Genomic DNA, 20732 nt, shown 5'->3' with positions numbered 1-20732 from the left:
GAACTCCCAACGTTCATAATTGAAACAGCATTGAGAGGGCATCAGAAGAGATCTGGATCGCATTCCTCCCCCTTTATTAAATTTAGCTCATCAGAGGGGCGAGCCTGATTTCCTCTCTCGGCATGGCAATAACTCATCCCCTCCCCTTTTGCCCCCGACGTGTTGCCCATGTGTGCCCTAAGGGGGCCAAGGGAGAAAAGGGGGGGCCGGGGGCGAGCGGCCCGCGTCAGGGCTTCAAACGGGGCGCTGAGAAAGTACAGGCCGCCCACCCCAGCCCAGCCTGCCACTGGGCTCTTCGTCTACAGCACTCCTTCAAGCCTCTCACCTTGGACTTGAAAGCACCCCCAAGATATTTATTTTAAGAGGCAGCCACTGCCAGGGGCTTGGACCGTGCACTTTCTAATTCAAACAAATGTTGTACCAGGGTCAAGAGAACCAGGGTCAGGAGAACAAAGGTGTTTCAGATGAGTCGCAAGTGTTGAGCTGATAAAACCCTGATTTTCCCTCCTCACCATGATGTTTTCCAGTAGAATGTTTTTTTTACAGATAGATAAATACATATAGTACAGTTAATAACCAAATGAATAGATACATCTCCTGTTGTTACCTGTGTATAACAGCACCCTATCAGACACAGAGGGCTTGTAGATTTCACAGAGCGTGGAATCACCTCTTCTCATTTCGCAGACGAGTGGCTGAGGTTTCCGTCAGGCCTCTAATCAGCGTCACACATGCATGGCCTAGGAGGGGGCTGAACGGCGCTGAGGCACCAGCCACTAGAGAGCTCTGGAGGGGCAAATAGGTGACAACTATTAAAGGGAATCCTTTAGTGACCCGGAGGCAGCCATGAGCCACAACGACAAGTGCTGTTTGCGACACCTTGGTGGTGACACACTGTTGATGAGCACATGCTTCCTGACACCAGGCATGACAGAAAAAGGCCTTGGCTTGTATGTTCTAACAACTGACTGACCACTCCCTTGGTCTCACCCTGGCTTGACTCTTCCCTGATGTGATTCTGTGTGGCCTGTGTGCACATAACTGGTGGCTTATTCCAGCCCACACAGGAAGCCTATCCATTGTCACCATTTTTAGCTCAGTGTGCTTCCCTTTAACTCTTGCTTTGGTATGTTCCTGTCTCCTCATCCTACTTATGACAACCTAAACTGGAAATAAAAATGTATTTCATAATTCCAAGTTCCAACTACACCTGCAAAACCAACCGAGCTGATCATATCATTGGCTTGGTAGTAAGAATACAAGTTGACTTGTGAAGTCCACGATTGACAAACCTGTATAGGATTGATGATGAAAACCCAGATGCATCACGAAAAAATTAGACGTTTTTCTATTTGGATAACAGCAGTTCGGTTACTTAGCGAATGTATGGAAAACCCCAAAAGGATTTTGAGTGGGTCTCGGTAGGATTCGAGGGTGGGACTTAAATCCGGCAAGTGCATTGTCCTTCCTCCTTGGACTCACGGCAAGCCCAGGTACAACATCAGTGCATTGTCTATCGCTGAACTGTCACAGCCAAGTAGCGTGCAGAGCGCACCACTCAACCAGCCTGCAAGAAGTTTCACTCACAACACACGGTAAGGTTATATACTCTTACCAATTTTACAAATCCAGTAGATATATGTTGGTAGAAAATAATATTGTTTACATATAAATAGGTGAAAAAATAGGAATTTGATGTGTCGTGTTGTAAAGCTCGCTTTGAAGTGCTGTTGCGCTTCCCGTGAGGAATGCTGTTGGAGCGTGCATGAACCGTACAATCTGTTGCATTTTGAATGAAACGGAGAAGACCTCGTTTTTCTTTCTTCAAACGTACATCAAAATAGTTACAAGAAAAATATTACAGCTTAATAATATTTTTGGTATATGTGCATTCATATGTAATAGCATTATCACGTGCGTCTCTGTTTGGATTCTCTGCTGTGCCATTGGCCACTGACCCAGTCATTTGGAAAACATGTTTATATTTCCAAATACAGACGTAAAGACAAATTATATTTATTTTTAATATTAAGACAATTGTTTTTTCGAAAATATATTTACAAAAATGTAGTACCTCACAATGAACTGCAAAGTATTTGTGTCCTAATGTAATTTTATGATAGACAGATAACCTATTTTTGTCTTAGTAGTCAATTACACTAGTTATCACTTGCAAATTATGAAGTCTTTGTTATGTGTGCTAAATAAGGTCTACATGCTAGGCTACTTGTCCCTGCCCACGTAGTCAGCTCCCCTGGAAACGCTCTCCTCTCAGCTGGGTTTCTGCTCCCCCTGTCTGTGGATGTTGCTGCTAGTAAACACTTGATAAAGAGATGCCCAAAGTGAGTGGAAGGGAAGCAAGGAGAGTGGGAGGGAGGGGGAGAGAGAGGGGACAAGGAGGAAAGGAGGGGTGGAACATCAGGCAAATGTAACCTTTAGTTAACTAGGCAAGTCAGTTAAGTGATCACCTATCAACACTGGAGATAGTGTGACTAAACATGTTCAATTCTGAATATTGAAAAAATCGGCCTAATGTAAATGTCCAAATATGGAAAGACAATAGCAACTGAATTCATTATAATTTTGACTGGAATGTTGTAGGCTAGAATTTAGTATCTGTTATTGCATTGTTGTCCGTGCAAATTTTAAATTTGAGGGGGAAGTTCTTGTTCATTGAAGATCCTCTATTTCTAAACCCTTTTCCATCAAGTGATTATGTCATTTAAAGGCAACATTGCAAAAAGGAAGAATTCTAACAATGTTGTTTGGGATGTCTGCATTAGATGTTACACAGAGTAGTGTGGGGTGGTGCCACTCTATGTTGACCTGTGGTGGCAGGTTATTGTAGTCACACACAAACACAGTGTAAACAGTGTGTGATTGATAGGGGCCCCGCCCGGCTGTTTGTATGCTGATCCCTTCCACAGGCCTGCTGCTCCATCCAAACCCCAGGATGAGTTACTACATGGATCCAGTTTCCTCCTACCCGACCCTTCACCCCTGTGACCGTCTGGGCGCGATGGTAAGACCCCGACCACCATAAATCACACTGCTGTTACAGCCTGTGGATGGGCTAGCTACCTAACACACGCCACAGTGTAGGCAGAGTGTGTTAGCACAGTACCTCTGGATTCCATCAACCTAGCTACCGCAATACTGACTGTCCATGTCAACTTAGTTCAACACTGGGGTGTTGTTAGATTTACTAGAAAACATTGACACTATTTGTCGTAAAAAAAATTCCACTATGAGTTCTTCATTCTAGACCACTATAGACCAGAGGTGAGTATAAGGTAGACATTGTCTTGGGAGGCTGAGGTGGAATAAAAGATGCAAAAAGTCAAAGACCAAGGTGTCAAAACTATAGTTTCAATCACCTCTGGATTGCACAACCTGCTCTACAAAACAATTATTACCTCCTAACCATGTCGGCAGTAAATATCTTAAAGTGTGGGACTAACCATCACTGAGTCTATTTAGAGCCATGCAGAGCAGCCCCACAGAACAACACAACACTTTTCCACGTAATACCATCTTGATGTGCTATAGAGCAGGCTATTTGTAAACAGTCTTTTTAACACCATCCAAATGAAAGGACCATATGAATACAGCCTGTCAGATCACAGGAATCAGGGACATTGGGATTCCTGTCATTTGAGCTCTGAAAGGTGAAGGTTGACAAGCGTTGACAGAAATGTTGCCATTTGTATGCAGAATGCAGCCCCGTTAGACAAAGAGGACGAGGTCACATGCAAATATCAACCCAACCTGGCTCTGGTACAAAACATGGAGGGATAAAGCTCCCTCGCCCCTAATTGGCTCAGGTGGTTCTGCTTGCCTTTGAAATTGAGATTACTGTACCCGAGGCCAGACGTGTTCGAAAGGTGAACATGGGTTGCCACTGCTTTTCCTACGAATTGACATGTATTAGTAGAGAAAAGGCCTCTGATTCCACTGCCCTCTTCCTTGGTAATTTTCCATGTTATTCTGGATGCAAAGAGGGTGTTTATGTGAAAGAAATGGCAGAGGTTTCCATGTTTTGTGACCATGTCCTGTAACAAGGCACTGTTCCTAGGCCGTCATTGAAAATAAGAATTTGTTCTTAACTGACTTGCCTAGGTAAATAAAGGTTTTTAAAAAAGGAATAACTGTGGAAGATGCTGTAGTTGAATTGCCCCTGACTCTCCTACTTTTATAAATCAGATGTGTGACCTCAAAGGTTCATCCACAAAAGGAATAGAGAACTCCAAGCAACCTACTTTTGCCGGACCTCCAATATTTTGGAGGACGGCTCATAATAATGGCTACAACAGAGCAAATGGAATAGCATCAAACAAATGGAAACAGTGTGTTCGATGTATTTCATACCATTCCACTTATTCCGCTCCAGCCGTTACCACGAGCCCATCCTCCCAAATTAAGGTGCCCCAACCTCCTGTGCTTTACAGTGCCGATACGACTGCCCCGCTTCCGCTGGCTATCACTCCCCTCTCCCTGCCAGACTGAACTGATAGTGCCGTCATCGGCCCACGTACCCCCTAGAGACTTCCCTAGATTAGGCTCCCTAGTCCCCTCTCACTCACTATTAGCTGGCTGTAAAGCTGACAGCCTACTGATAAACCCAGCATCGCTTTAACAAGAGTCCTTATCAGATGGGCAGTCAGTCAGGTACCCTGATCTGAGATCTCTGCTCCTAGCCAGGCCTGTAGTGAAGACCAACCAGGCAGTAGTCAGTTTAGTGGTGAGGTTACAGGAGCCACCACTATTGTCCCTATGGTGAGGTGATAGATGGAAACTGATACTGGAGAGGCTCCTATGCTTCTTGCTACTGGTCATCACATCCCTGCCAGGTATGCATCAAATGTCACTTTCAGAGTGTGAACACCCATATCCTGAAGTACTGCATCAGAACTGCATCATGTTCCATGTGGTTGCTTAGTGTGATTTTGAGTCAATGGATGTTTTTCTCAGAATAGTCCTGACCGTTATCTACTCACCTGATATATCGTGTATCCACATGCATACAGTATTCATATCTGGTCCTCCCCCCAACTACTCATTCACTTTGGACCTCCCCTCAGTCCAATCTCACATGTGATCAACAGGATGAAACAAAGATAAACCTATTGAATCAAATTTAGCCTTCATTGTATCTGTACGGAAAGCATAAAACAAAACCAGCTCCACTCCAAAATAGTGTTTTTAAAACTCTAGCTTGGTCTCTTCTCCCCTTACAATCAAGCTCGTTTACGTTCTCGCAGTAAGTCAGTAAACTGTTGTATCACATTACGTACAGCAAGTAAACACAGTTTGAAAGTAAACAAGATGTGAGGTTGAGATACTGTATACTGCATTTGTGCCTTGCTGTTGCTGTAGGAACCAGGTTAGGGCTGGGCGATACATCGTCTTTTAAGGTATACTGGTATGGATTTTTATAATACCATCTAAAAAGGTGATTTAGTACACTGCTACATAAATGAAAAATTCTAAGAATTTGAGTACTTCAATGTCAGTTTTGTCCTAGTTTGGCTGAGTATAAAACAATTGGAATGGAGAAAGCCCATTAAAACCACTTATAATTCATTTGTTGCCATCCTCGGGTTATGCACTACTCATAAAACAGATTTAAAACGTATATTATTCAGAAACATAAAATACCACCAAATACCTCCATATCATCAAAAATAAGAAACATATTGTGATATTATACTTTGGCAATATCGCCCAGCCCTAGATTATGTCCAGGCCCAGTGAGTTAACCCCCCTGCTGTGTGTTGCCTTTACAGAGGCGGAGTGGAGGGGTGGCTATGGGACCACTGACCCAGCTCCCTGGTATGGTGGTTCACCCCCAACAGCAGCAGCACTACCCCCCATCCAGACCCCTCTACCCCCAGGATGTCACCCTGCAGGAAGTCCCCAACGGACACGACCTCACATCCACAGGTAGGAGCCAAAGTAAGCCTCTGACTAAGACCAAATCCTACAGAACACAGTTTTTTTGCCTGTTTGTTCATGTCACCTCACTTAAAACAGTAAATGAACCAAGCAAAGTAAAATATGCCTTTTAAATTTCACAAAGGAACACATATAAAGGGAAACTAGATTGGGGTAATAACGGAAATGAGATTGGGGGTGAAATATATTGTTCATTGTGAATGATGTGTTCACTGGAAACAAAGGACATTGTGTGGAGGGGCGTGGTAAATGAACTGTGACTCACACACAGGCACCCACCTCCCCATCCCCACATCTTACATGGACACACACACACACGCACACACACACCAGTCCAGGCAGTCCGTCTTGCTCCAGAGTGCTGCATGCACAGTGGCCGGTTGAGCAGCCCGGGGCCCCCTGTGGGTCTCCTCCTCCCTGGGGACCATGGTGACGTTGACCCCAGGGCCTTTACCAGATGCCTCCTCCTCTGGGGACCGCCACATGCCCCGCATGTCTCGTCCTGCACTCTTTTTTTTCTACCGATTATTTTAAACTGGAACATTCCTCCCAGTGCGTTGTCTCTGTTTGACTCTGGCCTCCCTCGTTCTTAAGAGTGATTTATTCAGGGGACTGGGACACACGCCATGGGGTGGGGGGGGTTGGGGAGGGGGGTTGCTTAGGCCGGGCACCAGCTTTCTTCCATCTCCACCCAGGCTAGATGCAGGGGCACGGGAGGCAGGAGGGCCAAAGGGCGGCCGTATTTTTCCCAAGCCTCTGGTTCCCCTCAGGGGGATTGGGTCAGGGCTGGATCTGATGGGACTTGCTGATGTTTGTTGCTGGAGACACACTCCTTAGGAGGCTCCAGTGCTTCCTACGCTAAACCGTTGACATAAACATTATCAAGTGGAAAAAAATGACCTCCAGTTGACCTCCTCTCCATCGTGATGGTGATCATGCAAACCACTGCCGTTCATTCGTCCGCGCAATGCAACCACCTGTAGACATAATTATAGTTATTTAGTGACCCCACTGAGTGTCATTTGCATGTTGTTGTGTAGCTTCCCAGGATATGGAGCTGAAATCTCCAAACCAGGTCAGTAACCCTTGACACACTCCACTGCCTGAAACCATTGATCTGACCCATATGTTTCTCAAACTAAAATATTTTGACTTCTTAACGAGAGTCGTTTGAGGTCATCTCAATAACCTACTGAGAAAATCAACTAGTAAGGATAGACGTGAAGAAGTCTTTTTTGGCTGACTGTGCCACCAGCAGATGTGCTCTTTCTTTCCTGAAGCCACACTTTACCATGTGTGTAAGCTTGGCCCGCTTATGAGGCCACTCCTGCACCTTGCTTAGCTTTGAACACATTTGTGTGTGCTTCCCTTTCATATTTTACAGCCCAAGTCACAGCGCACGATTAATCAATGCCATATTTCTGCTAATGAACACGCATTACATTTTTCCTTTCATGGAACCAATGCAATTAAACACATATCACCTCAACTGCTGTTGAGTCAGGCTAACATTATGGAAAGTGACTGTCTGTGTGTCAGTATCCACCTAGAATGTCCAATACAGTATACAAATTGTGAAGAACCTCTTTCTGTTTCACTATGTGTATGGCCAATACAAACTGCCCTGGTTACCTTTCACGGAGATGACTGCTACATAATATCAGCACATGTGCACTGAGTACTGGGGCCAGTAATGAAAATGTTCTCTACTTTTAATTGAGGAACACAACTCAAAGTTTGAAAGACTGACTTCCTCATTCAGTACTGTAACACCCTTTTAGTTTACATGAGATGACTTTGTTGGACTTTGGATTTATAGCGTGCTGTTACAGTAACTGTGAGAGAGAGCTGAGAGCAGATGTGGTGAAGGGATGTTGTATGTTGAAGGGCCTTTGCATGTTTGGCCCTGAGCCCACTGTCACACACAGCTTCCTGACATCCGCCATGCCATAGCACTGTTTACAATACCCCCCCACTCTCCTCTCTTTTCCATCCATCTCCTTTCCACTCTATGCTCCGCTCTTCTCCTCTTCCAGAAACCTGGCCACTCTCACACCACTGGGTCTGATCATAAATGCCCACTTAGAGATCCATGGTGTGTGTGCTGCACAGTCTCACTGAAACCCAGAAATGCACACACAAACAAACACACACAAACACACACACTTTACTTCCAGTAGTCGCTCACACCACACATATTAATTCATTAAATTCACACCAGTTTTCTGGCATGTATTGTATTACTGTATCCTCCCATTCAGTAAAAAGCCCACTTCCACACACATCCACCTCCAGGCACCTATGATCTCACTGTAGATTTAAACATACACTCCCATTTAGAACACACAGCTGTGATATGGAACCCAGGGACCATTGGCCTAGGTTTTAATTGATGTGATTTAACAGCTGGATAGTAGGGAGGAGGGAGGAAAGGGGGGGATAGAGGGGTGGAGTCACAGGGCCAGGGCTGGGGCTGGGGGTGGTGGGAGAGAGGGAGGGAGGAGGAGAGCAAATGAGGGGAGGGGGAGAGATTGTGGGGGGGGTCGCCTATGATGAGGGGCACGTCTTTTCTACGAGTAAACAGGCAGCCTGCGGGGGTCTGGAGGTTATGGGAAAGGAGGAAACAGCAATGCTAATCAGGCCGGCACACACTTCCCCCGACAATAAAACAAAATGAGGGGAGAATGGAAAAAAGAGAGACAACTCTGGAGCAGAGGGTCACAGCGCAGCCCCACTTCGCTAGGCTATGTTTTTGCGAGTGGTTGTAGTAGTGACATTGGCTTTGTTTGTAGTGATAGCTGATAATACCATCAGGCATACTTAAAAATGGTTCTCTAGAGAGCCTCTGTATGTTGTGGCAATGACCAGTCCTGGGAAAGGTAAGTGGGGTCAGTTCCTCTACAGTGACTAACCAGTGACTACATATACAGAACATTCAGTCTTCAAGGACATATAGTACAATCACTGGGAGCGGTGATGCAACGAATGCCAACTCATTGGAAAGGTGGAAAATATGGGTAAAGATCTCTATTGTAAAAATGCTATTGTGTGGCTTAGTAATACATACTGTCATTACACCCTTATGAGTGTGTCAGGACTGAACAATGCATCGGTGTCGATAACAGGTAATGACTATGTCATTGTTATAATCATAATGGTATCATAATCATATCACATTTGGAATAGAGTGAGCTTTTATAGTCAACCAATCAATCCAGCTAATGATTTTAACACAATATTGTAATGAAGACAAGCTTCTAAAAAACAGGCTGTAGTGTAGCTGAGGAGATGAGGGGCTTTCCTTTAGCTGCAGGGGGTGGTGGAGCTTTATCAGTGAGCTCTCTCTCTAACTGTGAGAGAGCAGGAGGAAGGCCTGGGGGGGATTGAATTATCTGCACGATGGAGGGATGGAGGGCACGTGGTGGCGCTAATGGAGGAAGAGATGTCCTTTTTATCGAAGCTAATTGTTCAGAAAGAGCCGAACTTATGTTCAGGCAGGCCCAGAACAAACCCCCCCCCCCATACTCACTCAAACATACATACGGTCAATCACCACGCACACACGCACAAATGCACACACAAACACACAGCCTGTGGTTCTGTCCCTACTGGATGCCTGCGATCTCAGCAGGACTGCATCCAGCCTGTGGCATCCTCAGACGGCTAAGAGACAAGGGCCAACAAGAATCCCACTGTGTCATTAGTGTGTGTGTGTGTGTGTGTGTGTGTGTGTGTGTGTGTGTGTGTGTGTGTGTGTGTGTGTGTGTGTGTGTGTGTGTGTGTGTGTGTGTGTGTGTGTGTGTGTGTGTGTGAATGAGTCAATAACTCGCTAAGTGGTACCTAAGAACAGGGATGCCAATCCAGTAATGCCATACCCATTGGCTGGTGGTAACAGAATAATATTTTTCATTTCAGTACGCTTCTCCACTACCTCCAAACCCTAGTGTCTGGGTTTCATACTGTAGCAAAAATACAAACATGTCAACGTGTTGCATTTTAAGGCACATAAAGAAACAACAGCTCGCCAACAATTCCCCAGCCTAGCCATTGTTTCTAAGCAAAGCATACTGTAATACATCCTTGTAAATCTAATCATATCTAAAACCAGGGGGAGGCATGTCATCATGATGTAATCAAGGAATGACACCCAAAACTTAAAGAGAGGGACCGATGTCAAAAGAAGGTGAGCTTCAATCCCCAGGATATAGTATAGGTCATAGGTTAAACTTTCAGCTAGCTAGCTGTCAGTTAACCCCTGGTAGCAGCAGCAGGTCCTTTCAGCTAGCTAGCTGTCAGTTAACCCCTGGTAGCAGCAGCAGGTCCTTTCAGCTAGCTATCTGTCAGTTAACCCCTGGTAGCAGCAGCAGGTCCTTTCAGCTAGCTAGCTGTCATTTAACCTCTGGTAGCAGCAGCAGGTGCACCAGTTACATGTCTGGATTAAAGAGAGGCAGTCAGCCATCACAGATGTGCCCGAGGAGCAGCTTTGCTTTAGCTATGGGTGCTAAAATGCAATGCTATTGCATGAACCCCTAACTGTCAAAACCATGGCAACAGCATTTGCCAGGTGAAGAAGCGAGACATTGAAACCCAAGTGCACATGTTGCCTTATCTGTGGGACATGACGGTGGTGCTGCTCAGTCTCATTGGGAGGACTGTCACTTACACTTACAATGACATAGAGAGACCTTTTCATTCCCATAACCATTCTTCCTGTAACTGTACAATGTATAAATTACAGTACAATGACTAGTGACTAACTTGACGTGGTAGTATCAAGGAAACTGTTTGTGTGGTTAACAACAGCAGCCCCAGTTCTTACAGATGTAGTATCTTAATTTGAAACAGTTTGCTATAGCAGGAAAATAATCCTGCAGCAACAGGAAATGTGAATTATTATGTGGATTATAATTAATGGACAAGTCTGAAATTACAAACTTCAAAAGCCTTTTTAATCCTCAAATACTGTGCACGTTTTACATGTCCTGCATTGCAATCCTGCAAATTCAGATCCTACATCTGTAACTTGCTTTTGTAATAAATAAATCAACTTTAATATTTCCTCTCAGAGTTTCTCTTTGAACCATTGGTTTTAGTAAAGGGAGACCCAGCTCTTATTCCCTCTGTTGTAACGCTCATGGAAATGAGTTTAGCCTGTCAGAAATATAATACTGAATGAAAACCAGAGTTTATTAACCAAGTTGAAATGGGTACATCCCCTCGAAAAAGAATTCTGCCTGCGCTTATATGTGTCTGTTGAGCTCTCAAAACATTAAACAAAAGTTTATATTCAACTTGACCTATTTCCAGAACTTAGTAAGTTTCAAACTAAGATATTAAGTACATAGATAGATAGAGAGATAGATTAATACGTACTTTAAATGTTCACCATTAACACATGGATGTTACTTATAACGGAACGAGAGGGGGCATAATGAAAAGTGGCCTTGAAAAGGCCACTCAGCTAGCTCCGGTCCAGATATTAGTCAGCAACACTATTAGTCTTAATGGCTGCCCTCAGGCACAAAGGACCTGGGCTGTCCTTTTAAGAGTAGATACAAGGAGCTCATTAAGCCAAAACAAAGAGGGCAGTGAAAGGGAGAGAGTGGAGAGTGACTGACTGACTGACTGACTGACTGACTGACTGACTGACTGACTGACTGACTGACTGACTGACTGACTGAAATGAAGTAAGCGGTACCTTTAAACCACCGCTCCCCTCATACCCACCCCCTTGACAGCCCCTTGTGAGGAGCAGTGAGACCGCAGAGGCCACACAACATCTCTGCCTGGCATTTCCACTATGGCTCATATCCAGGTTTGCTAATGGAGATGGTGAAAGATCCCTATTTAAAAATCCATACATGATCAATACCCCTGGCTTCCCTACCTCCCAATCCCATTTGGAGATATAGCTATGTACATACAGAATCATATTGCCTTGCAAATTAGGATGGACCATATTGACTTAACTAGCTATGTTATTTTGTGTATGCAGACCTGTGTAGATTGGATGCTGAATACATTGGCTAAATCCTATGTCACTATATTGTTTGTTTGAGGCATTAATTCTACAGCTCACACACAATGAAACTATTGTACTTTATCTGTCTACTTCTACCAGTAATATTGTCTTGGACAGACCCTCCTACTGTTGTCAACATAACTAGGTTCCACTAAAGAAGCAGAGCGAACTGCATGTAAAAAATTGCAATGACAATCTGTTGCCATGGCAGGTAATTTCCTTGTGGTTGTCATTGTTTCAAGTGGAGCACCAGCACTCCTTCTCTCTCGCTCAGATATTCAGTCATTCTCCTACAAGAGGTGTAACTAAATCTTGATTCAATATCCAAAATGACACGTTGATTGTCCCTCATCAGAGTAGCCTAAAAAACAGACTCAAATATAAAAAGGATCTTATAGATTAAACAGTAGTACTTACAAATCAAATTAGCAGTGATGGCCATGATGACAGGGGCCCCAATTTTATTTGTGTCGATAAAGAGATGATTGATCCAGTTATTTTGAGCACTCTGTGTCTACTGAGCGATTTTGGATGCGTTTCAAGTTTCAGCAGCATCAAATCCTGTGCATTCTCCCAAGACGTCATCCCTTTTCTAAAGCCTGAGAGGTAGTTCTGTAAATAGGCATGCTTGTTTTTTATTGATCAGTACAAGGTGAACAGGAAATAATCGGAGGTGTTTATGAGGGCCGGTTGCAAGTTATGAGGACGCTTGAACCCTTGGAATTGGACACAGACGGACCCCTTAGCCTGGGATGCTTTGTATACTGCTCTGTATGCTGGTCTATCAGATGTTTAACAATCCTCCCACACCTTTCTTTTAACTTGTGCTTAAGGGTGACTGTGAGAATGTTTCATAAACAATGCGAATTGTATAGGGTTATTGACTCACTGTATTTGGTCTCTATCTGCATAATTATGTAATTTGTTCAACATTTTAATTGAAGACCTTCCTATAATGTTTCATAAAAGTAGCGTTATGGGGGAGTCTTTGACATTAGGATTATAGAACATGGATAAACTTCTGTAGGTCTATTGGTGTGTGTAAAAACTCTAAACAAAACGAATCTCTAAATACTAGAAGTAGCCTAACTAATCAGATGTCCAAAATAACCTACTGTCAGCCTCTGAATTTGACTAATTTGCGGGAACATGTGGATCATTGTTTCTCACAGAAAGACAGTGGACAAGAACGTAACGTAATTGAATTGTGAATCACTGGTGGAGTTCGTTTTGCATCGCCTGGTGTTCCGGTTGGGTGTAGATGTCACTTAAGGACCAATGGAATGTTCTAAAATGAGAACTTTCCTCAACCGGGGAACCGGGCCATGCAAAACGAACTTGAGCACTGGCGGTCGAAACGCCGCCCCTTCAGATGTCAAGACGTACATTTAGGCTCCACAGAGGGAACAACCTTTTCCGTGCTTCTCAGTCAGAGCGACAGAAACGCCCTGACGGAGATAGAGGGAGGGAGGGAAGGAGAGAGAGAGAGAGAGAGAGAGAGAGAGTGAGAAAGCCATTGAATTGAGAGAGAGAGAGAGAGAGAGAGAGTGAGTGAGTGAGAGAGTAGCGGCGAGAGAAGTTTGTAGCCTACTGGAGAAATGTTGGTGGAGATAAATTGAAGCGGGAGCATAAGAAAAACGCAATATTGTTTTTGAATAAATCATAACTTTATTGGACGGCAAGGGAATAAAACCATTTTTTATAAATTGTCTCGGAACTATTGTGTTAGAGAGAGAGACAAAAATAGAGCATCCCGTTATCGAACAAATTGATCTGATGATCATGACGGCAGCTGTCGATATGAAACCGACGTTAACCATCATAAAGTCTGAAAGAATGGACGGTGAGTAAATCAACTTTTCAACTTTGACATAATATAACATTGTAATTACAGTAGCCTGTGCTCCGTATGTTTCATATTACCCGGCCCATAGCGGCTTGCATTTCAAACTTGGGTCAACTTTTGTAAGGCAAAATGCCATCCTATGTAGTGCAACATGTATCAGTGGAGGTGATAAGTATTTCCCTATGATAACGCCATCATGTAGCCTAACTGGACATAATGTCCGTGTCCTATCGCATCTCCATAATTGTTGTGTATGCACGAACAAGACAACATGTTTCGATAAATGTTTGTGGTTCCAGACAGTTGTGTTGGATAAAATAATGGTCAAGGGAAAATCCATGTATTTTTGTTTTACATGACTCTAATGCAATTTAGGCTACAGTACATTATGCTTGGTTTATAACCTACTCCTAACCTACAAAATGAATAATATCCCCGTTTACATAGTTGTATTTCTTAATAGTCTATCTCATGTTCGGTAGAAATGATGCAGGGACTATTCTGTCTATACCTGTCTAAAGCTCTGTATCACAAGGCTAGACTGTAGGCTGCTGCTGAACCCTGCACTAGACTGACAATCATATTTCAGAGGATGAAGAGTTAATTTCTGAGGAGACATGATTGAACTATTTTACCTGTATGAACACTGACTTCAACTATGATAAATAACATAGGACTAAAGCAATCAGTGTGACATTGTGCATAAGCGTGTTAAAAATATATGTTTTAATTTGACAGTTGACACATTTCCTCATTCATAAAGTTTGTTAATTTGAACACATGATTATTTATGGAGGTTTACAGTAGCCTTGTGCCTGTTGTGTATGCCTTTGGTATAATAGTAAAAATAAATGTCTGTCCAAATGATTTCCCTCGAGAGAGTAAGCCTTCTCTTTCATCCTGAGATCATGCCTCTCCGGGCACCTACTATCACAGTCCCATCTCCTCTCCCAATCACAGCCTATCTAACGGCCTCTCCCAGTCTCCCTCCCTGGCCACCCAGAGTTGCCCCAGCCCCAGCACAGGGAGGGGGGGGTGTCATATCAGGCATGCTGCTCTGTCTGCATGGGAGACCACGCCCAGTCATCAGTATTCCCCCTCTCCTTTCCCCCTCTCATCTCGTCCTTGTGCTGAGTGGTTTAGCTGGCGTCTCCAGAGAGAACCAGAGGCAGACGGTGGTGATGAGTGTGCAGGCCTAAGGGCTGGATATCCTGCCTGCTGCCCGTAAGGCCAGGCCAGGTTGCACTGGGCTGTGGCATGGAGTCAAGCCCACACAACACAGTGTTTGTGTCTGTATTTAGATCCGTGTGGTTTAATTCCCCTCAAAGTGACTCTGTTCTTTTACACAGAGAATCAGGCTGATTTCACTCTTTCTTCCTTCATTGATAGGGCTGACTGTGCTTTAGTAGCTAACATCAGGCTAATAATCAGACAAATGTTTAGCTTCAGAAGTGTGCCAGCTGTTAATGTGGCAAAGGCTTGAGACGTCATGGAAACATAATACATACACTACACCGTAACCCGATACGCTGAAAAAAAGGAAGAACGTGTAATGACTCCTTGAGGTGAAGCACTGGTGATGTGTTCACCACTTTAATTCAGATTACACCTGCAGAAGGTGCGCGCACACGCACGCAGACACACAAACACACAGGAATGGTAACACACTCATATAAAAAAGTTGCTGACAGCTGCAGTGGGGTTGCCAAAACATACTGATATCTTGCAAAGCCATTTCGCAATGCTAGCTCCCTCTTCCTCTGCCGACCATGTGTGTTGGGGTCAGGCTGTAGCTGCCAAGACTCTCTACATCAGACATACACATTCCGTCTACTCCTTCCCAGTTTCCATGTAGCTAGCTTCTCTCACTGCAAATAGGACAGTAGACCAATGGCCCACTGATGAACTGAACCCTTCCTGCTCCTTCTGATCCAAAGAGGAAATTGCAATGTTCCTCGGTGGCTGGTTTATACTAGAACAGCCCTTTGTCTGTGAATGGTGGAAAGGGTTAAGTGAGCTATACAGTGATGATACTTAGGCAGAGGATTTGCTTAGTAACATTTACACTAAGATACAGGTATAACCTTTTTCTGTCTCTTTTTCTCTCTATGTGCGCACACACACACACACACACACACACACACACACACACACACACACACACACACACACACACACGCACACACACACACACACACACACACACACACACACACACACACACACACACACACACACACACACACACACACACACACACACACACACACACACACACACACACACACACAGCAAGACAATAGGATTAAGTGGTTGGAGTACATCTCATTGTCTTGTTTATTTTTCTATCTTTGTGAAGGTGCAGTGAGTGTCAGTTTACTGAAGCTTTTTTCACTCTATCCCACTGAGGTAATTATTTTTAAGTGCCTACAGGCTGTGGTGGAGGTTAGGGGTGATCCAAAACAAAGCTGTTTATATTCCACAAAGCAGGTTCCTGAGTTACAGTAGTGGTACTGACATAGTAGATCCTTCATTCCCACACACAAGTCAGATTCTTTGGAATTCCAAAAAGTAGTGCCAATGATATATTGGGAAATACAAGTGAAAGTTTTCCACATGCAAGTGAACACTTGGCAATAAAGTGCTGCTATATTGAATTAGATATGTACTGTAAGCCTAGTATAACGTAGAGCATGGTGCAGTAGCTGATTACCCCATTTATCAAGTAGCCATAACAAAACTAGAAAGCTATGGAGTGGAGCTGCCAAGGCTTAGATAAGTCCGATTTCTTCTCAAGATGGAGGGTGTTAGATTGCAAAATAACGGCCTCTTTTTCTGATTTCAAAAGAATGTAGCTTATGGCTTCTTTACAGTACTGTATATACACTACTCCTACCATCCTGTATCCTGTATAAGGACATGTGCTGTCCTGTACTGACTGAGTCCTCCCTGCATGTTCTAAGATCCCGCTCTCTCTGTTTGTCAGGTCTGCAGGTCAGGGTTAATTGACTGAGAGGAATGTGTGCGGCAGACAGGACTTCTCGGTCGCAGTCTCCCTTTTATCTGATTAAGACGCGGCTGCTTGTCTTAACTGGCACGCTGCACTACTGGGCCGGGCGGCTGCACTCAGAACCCCTTATGCCACCACACACCCTAGCCACACACAGCCAGCCAGGGCCCTCAACGGGCCAGGAGCCAGACGCTTGACCCATCTCTCCCCGGGTGGGTGCCTGTTGGCATGGTGAGGTGTTTTTTCCTCCTGGGCATGGTGGCTTGAATAAGCGTGTGTCGGCTAAGGGCTGGTTTGCCAGTGTCAGCGCTCCTTCAGTAGTGGGGTATAAAATGCAAAATGTGCCCATGTTTGATCCCGCCTGGCCACTTGGCAGCTGTTCAAACAGCGGTGGGGCGATTCAGCCTCCTCTGATGTGGGCTGCTGCTTCTGGACCCAACAGAACAAACATGTTTGCTCAGGTCCATTTCACTTTGCTGAGTCAAGTAATGGCCAACCAGGATGTTAGATCAAGAGCACTTTTCAGTGCCTGGTATTTGGTGCTGTGCCCATAGTAATTAGAGTGTTTACCTAAACAATGTCTCCATGATGCCAGGCTGCCGTTGTGCCCAATCGGCATTGGATGCCCAGTCTCCTGAATGGGCCACAGTCTAATTTTATGCAGAGCAGACGTTGGTAGAATGGTTGTCTATGAGGAGAAGTACTTTACTACTGGCCACAATGACCCAGTGTCTCTCCTGTGAATGGGCTGTGATGTCACTCTATAATATCATTAAATGGGTATCTCCTCCTCCCTCCTCATCCTTCGTTCATTCATCACTTTGACCGTGGTCTTCCCCTGTTAATCTGTGAAATGTTATCGTGAATGGGCAATATCGGGATAACTGCACGCATTAATTTAGCCTTTTAGAGTTTAGTAATATAAAATAGGTGTGCTACCTTGTGATACATCAGTGTACTAAATAGTAAGCATATGTGGAGAGAGAGGGAGCAAGAAAGGCATTTGAAGGTGTGACATAGTGTAAGATGTGCTGAAGCATAGGTATGTGTGGAATCATGTTGAAAAATGTAATTTGGTTGTATAACAGTATGTGAACTTCTTGAAAGATCATTTCTTTTGACCGTGTCAGAAACATCAGAGAAGATGAATCTCTTGGAGTGTAGCCTTCACCAATAAGCCTTCTCGAGACAGCAACCAAAACAAAGAAACAGCACATCCCTGAGTTTTACATCCTCCCCCCTCTCATTCCTCCTCTCCTCCTCTCCCCCTCTCCCTCCTCTTTTCCATCCTCTCTGTGGGCCACATGAGCATCTCTCAGTCTAACGTCACCTCAGGCCTTGATGTGGCGTCGGCTTGTCTCATCCCAGCCGTCTGTCAGTCTCTGCTAATCACTGAGTCACAGCACCAGCCGCACCACTGCATACCACTGGCTGCCTTCTGCCGCCACAGGCCCTTCCTCTCCCCATTACTCCACATTACTGGACTGACTGGGAGAGCTGACTGGGAACTGACTAGTGGGGTCCACGCTGCCTCACTAAACCTTGGCTGTGTCTGGAGGTGTGGCCAACCACCTCCCACGCATCCCACCATTCCCTGTGCGTGGCACTACATGTATTTCTGTCCCCATATTGCTGTTTTACAGTTCCTCATCAGGAGGTTGTTTGCCCAGAGTAAGAATACTTTGCCTGGTATACACATCAATCTGGTGTCCTCCGAGGCCAGCCTGGTCTTTGTTTACGGCCAGCGGCCCAGATTTTCCTCTTTCCTTTTTGTATGCATTTTCTGTTTTCTGCAGACCACCTGTTTTTGGAGTCAGGCTAGTAGTGAACGTCCCATGAGCCACAGTCTGCGCTTTAATGTATGTCAACCCTACTACATCAGAGGGGTATTGACAAGCAGGTCTGCTCTACTTAGCAGAGAACAATAAGGAAAACTGTGGCTGGGGAGGGGAGTTCTATGATGTAGGTGAGGCTCTGTGGCACTCTCATGTCGAGTCGGGCCTCAGTGACGCAGGCACAGTCAAATCGGAGGCGAATGTGCCCTTACCTTGCTCTGCTCTGGACCCCAAGGAGGGGAGGTTGGGGCCAGGGCTGGGGTTGGGGCTCAGGCTGTGGTTGGTTGGGAGTTGGGTGTTTGGAACAGCTAGATGCCTTAGCTTGGCCTGGCTCCTTCTCTCTCTTTCTTCATATCTGCATATTTGGGATGGAGTGAGTGGCCTGGCCTGGCAATCTCCAGACTGAGTGTTGCTAATGACAATTACTGTGGGCGTCTGGAGGAGGCCCAAGGGTCCGTCCTAATGAGAACTTGACAGCGTTCACTTCCATCACTACAGAGCTGCTGGGACACAGTCCACTGGCAGTTTCTCATAAAACCACATGAAGAGGTCTCTCTACGTGCTCCTATCCTCAGCCCTCAGACTCCAGTGTGTTTTTTTGGGGAACTTCTTAGGAAGAAATGACAAATAGTGAGTAAATGACGACATTTATTTAGATGGACTGATTGCTTGCATTATGTTTACTCACGTCAAGAGGAACACAATGTTAAGTTCAGTCATTCTTTGACGGTGTGAGTCACATCTACTCAATGTTTTGGATGAGTCTGTGTGTGTGTGTTTGCACGCTCACGTGCATGTGTTCCATGAGTTGCTGTTATCCATCTGTTACACATCATTTGATCAGCACACACACAGCGATCTCATTTTGTCTGAAGTGTTGCATTGCGTCAAAAAACACCTACATTGAGAAAGAGGTTAAAAGTAAGTAGATGTTTGATATGTTTTACAAATATACGATTGTTTGCCTCTCACTCAAACACCAATTTCAACTCTAAAAGATCACTGTTCCATCGAAAATAGAGATGAATTCATGTATTTGAACTCCAACCATTTTCTAAGGGGCCACAGTCATTCTCGGACTCATTAGAGGCACACAAGAAAGCTGTGGGAAGCACATTAGTGATTGTTAAACACAAGAGGAATGTATGGCACGCAACATGAAAACAATGTGGTCTGGAGGGAATTTATTTATCCACTATCCATCTGTCGCCCATGCTTTAGAATGAGCAGAGCACATTGAGCTGTATGATGTAGAACTGTATCCATATAGTGTTTGTGTGCGTAGAGTGTCACAAACAGAACTGTGGAATGAATTAATATTCCGTTAATATGATGGATTCCCTCTACTTTCAGGCGGTAACGCTTCCCGCCACATTTCAGAACAGTGTCAGGAAACTGTACTCACGGAATGTTGCAGTTTGGGCTGAAAACGGGACAGGCATGGTGGGTTTGTTAGAAGAATGCAAGCGACCGAGTAAACTGTTTGTCAGATATGTCGTGTGTTTGATTTAATGCCTAAACAGTTCCCTCAGAGCATCCCCTGTGTGTTTACAGCAGGGCTGGGGCCAGGGAAAGCTGCTACATGCCGCTAAGCTCACACCACCTGCTCTGCTCTCTGGCATGGTAGTTTAACAGCTAGCCAGAGCCCTGCTAACTCACAAAGAACATGGAGCAGCCTTTTCCTGCTTTTTCCCCATGTTTTTTGTCTTGCGTAGATTGAAGTGTTCTGAAATATGCTGTAGGCGTTTTTCATAGGGAGCTGGGGCATTGCACAATGTGTATGTATTTTTGCAGAGTGAGACATTTTGCAACCCAGTCGTCACTTCTACTTTGAAGACGCATAAAACCATCTGCTCTTTCTCTATGATTGAAGTATTGAGTGTATGATCGTGAGTAGCAAGACATGTAGGCGGCTGGCATGGATGGTGAGCATGAGCCATTAGTAAGAGCTTTGTCTCTGTTTTTCCCCCTCTGCAGTAAGCAGGGAATTTCCACCAGCTTTCAAGAGAAATACTCAGCATCCACCAGGCATAGCCTTGGATCAATTGAAAAAGGCAGCTAATG

At 44.7% G+C, this 20732-nt stretch overlaps 1 protein-coding gene across 4 annotated transcripts in view; it reads left to right on the top strand.

Moving 5' to 3' along the window:
* The first annotated feature begins 1471 nt into the window (after nt 1–1471).
* The window catches only part of LOC106612966 (protein c-ets-1-B), a 42588-nt gene continuing 23327 nt past the window's right edge, over nt 1472–20732 (top strand). The window contains exons 1-3 of one of the 4 annotated variants that reach the window (XM_014214708.3): nt 1472–1595; nt 2928–3022; nt 5787–5955. In XM_014214708.3, coding sequence (XP_014070183.1) covers nt 2954–3022; nt 5787–5955 — 238 coding nt within the window. In that variant the 5' untranslated portion in view covers nt 1472–1595; nt 2928–2953. Of the gene's footprint in view, nt 1596–2927; nt 3023–5786; nt 5956–13385; nt 13821–20732 lie in introns of those variants that run through there. The other 3 variants (XM_014214707.3, XM_014214705.3, XM_014214709.3) reach the window with 3 other exon arrangements.

The sequence above is a fragment of the Salmo salar genome, chromosome 09 (assembly GCF_965601325.2).
Source record: "Salmo salar chromosome 09, fSalSal1, whole genome shotgun sequence".
NCBI lineage: Eukaryota > Metazoa > Chordata > Actinopteri > Salmoniformes > Salmonidae > Salmo > Salmo salar.
Note: the sequence above shows the minus strand (reverse complement) of the source record. Positions and strands in the feature narration are given on the sequence as shown.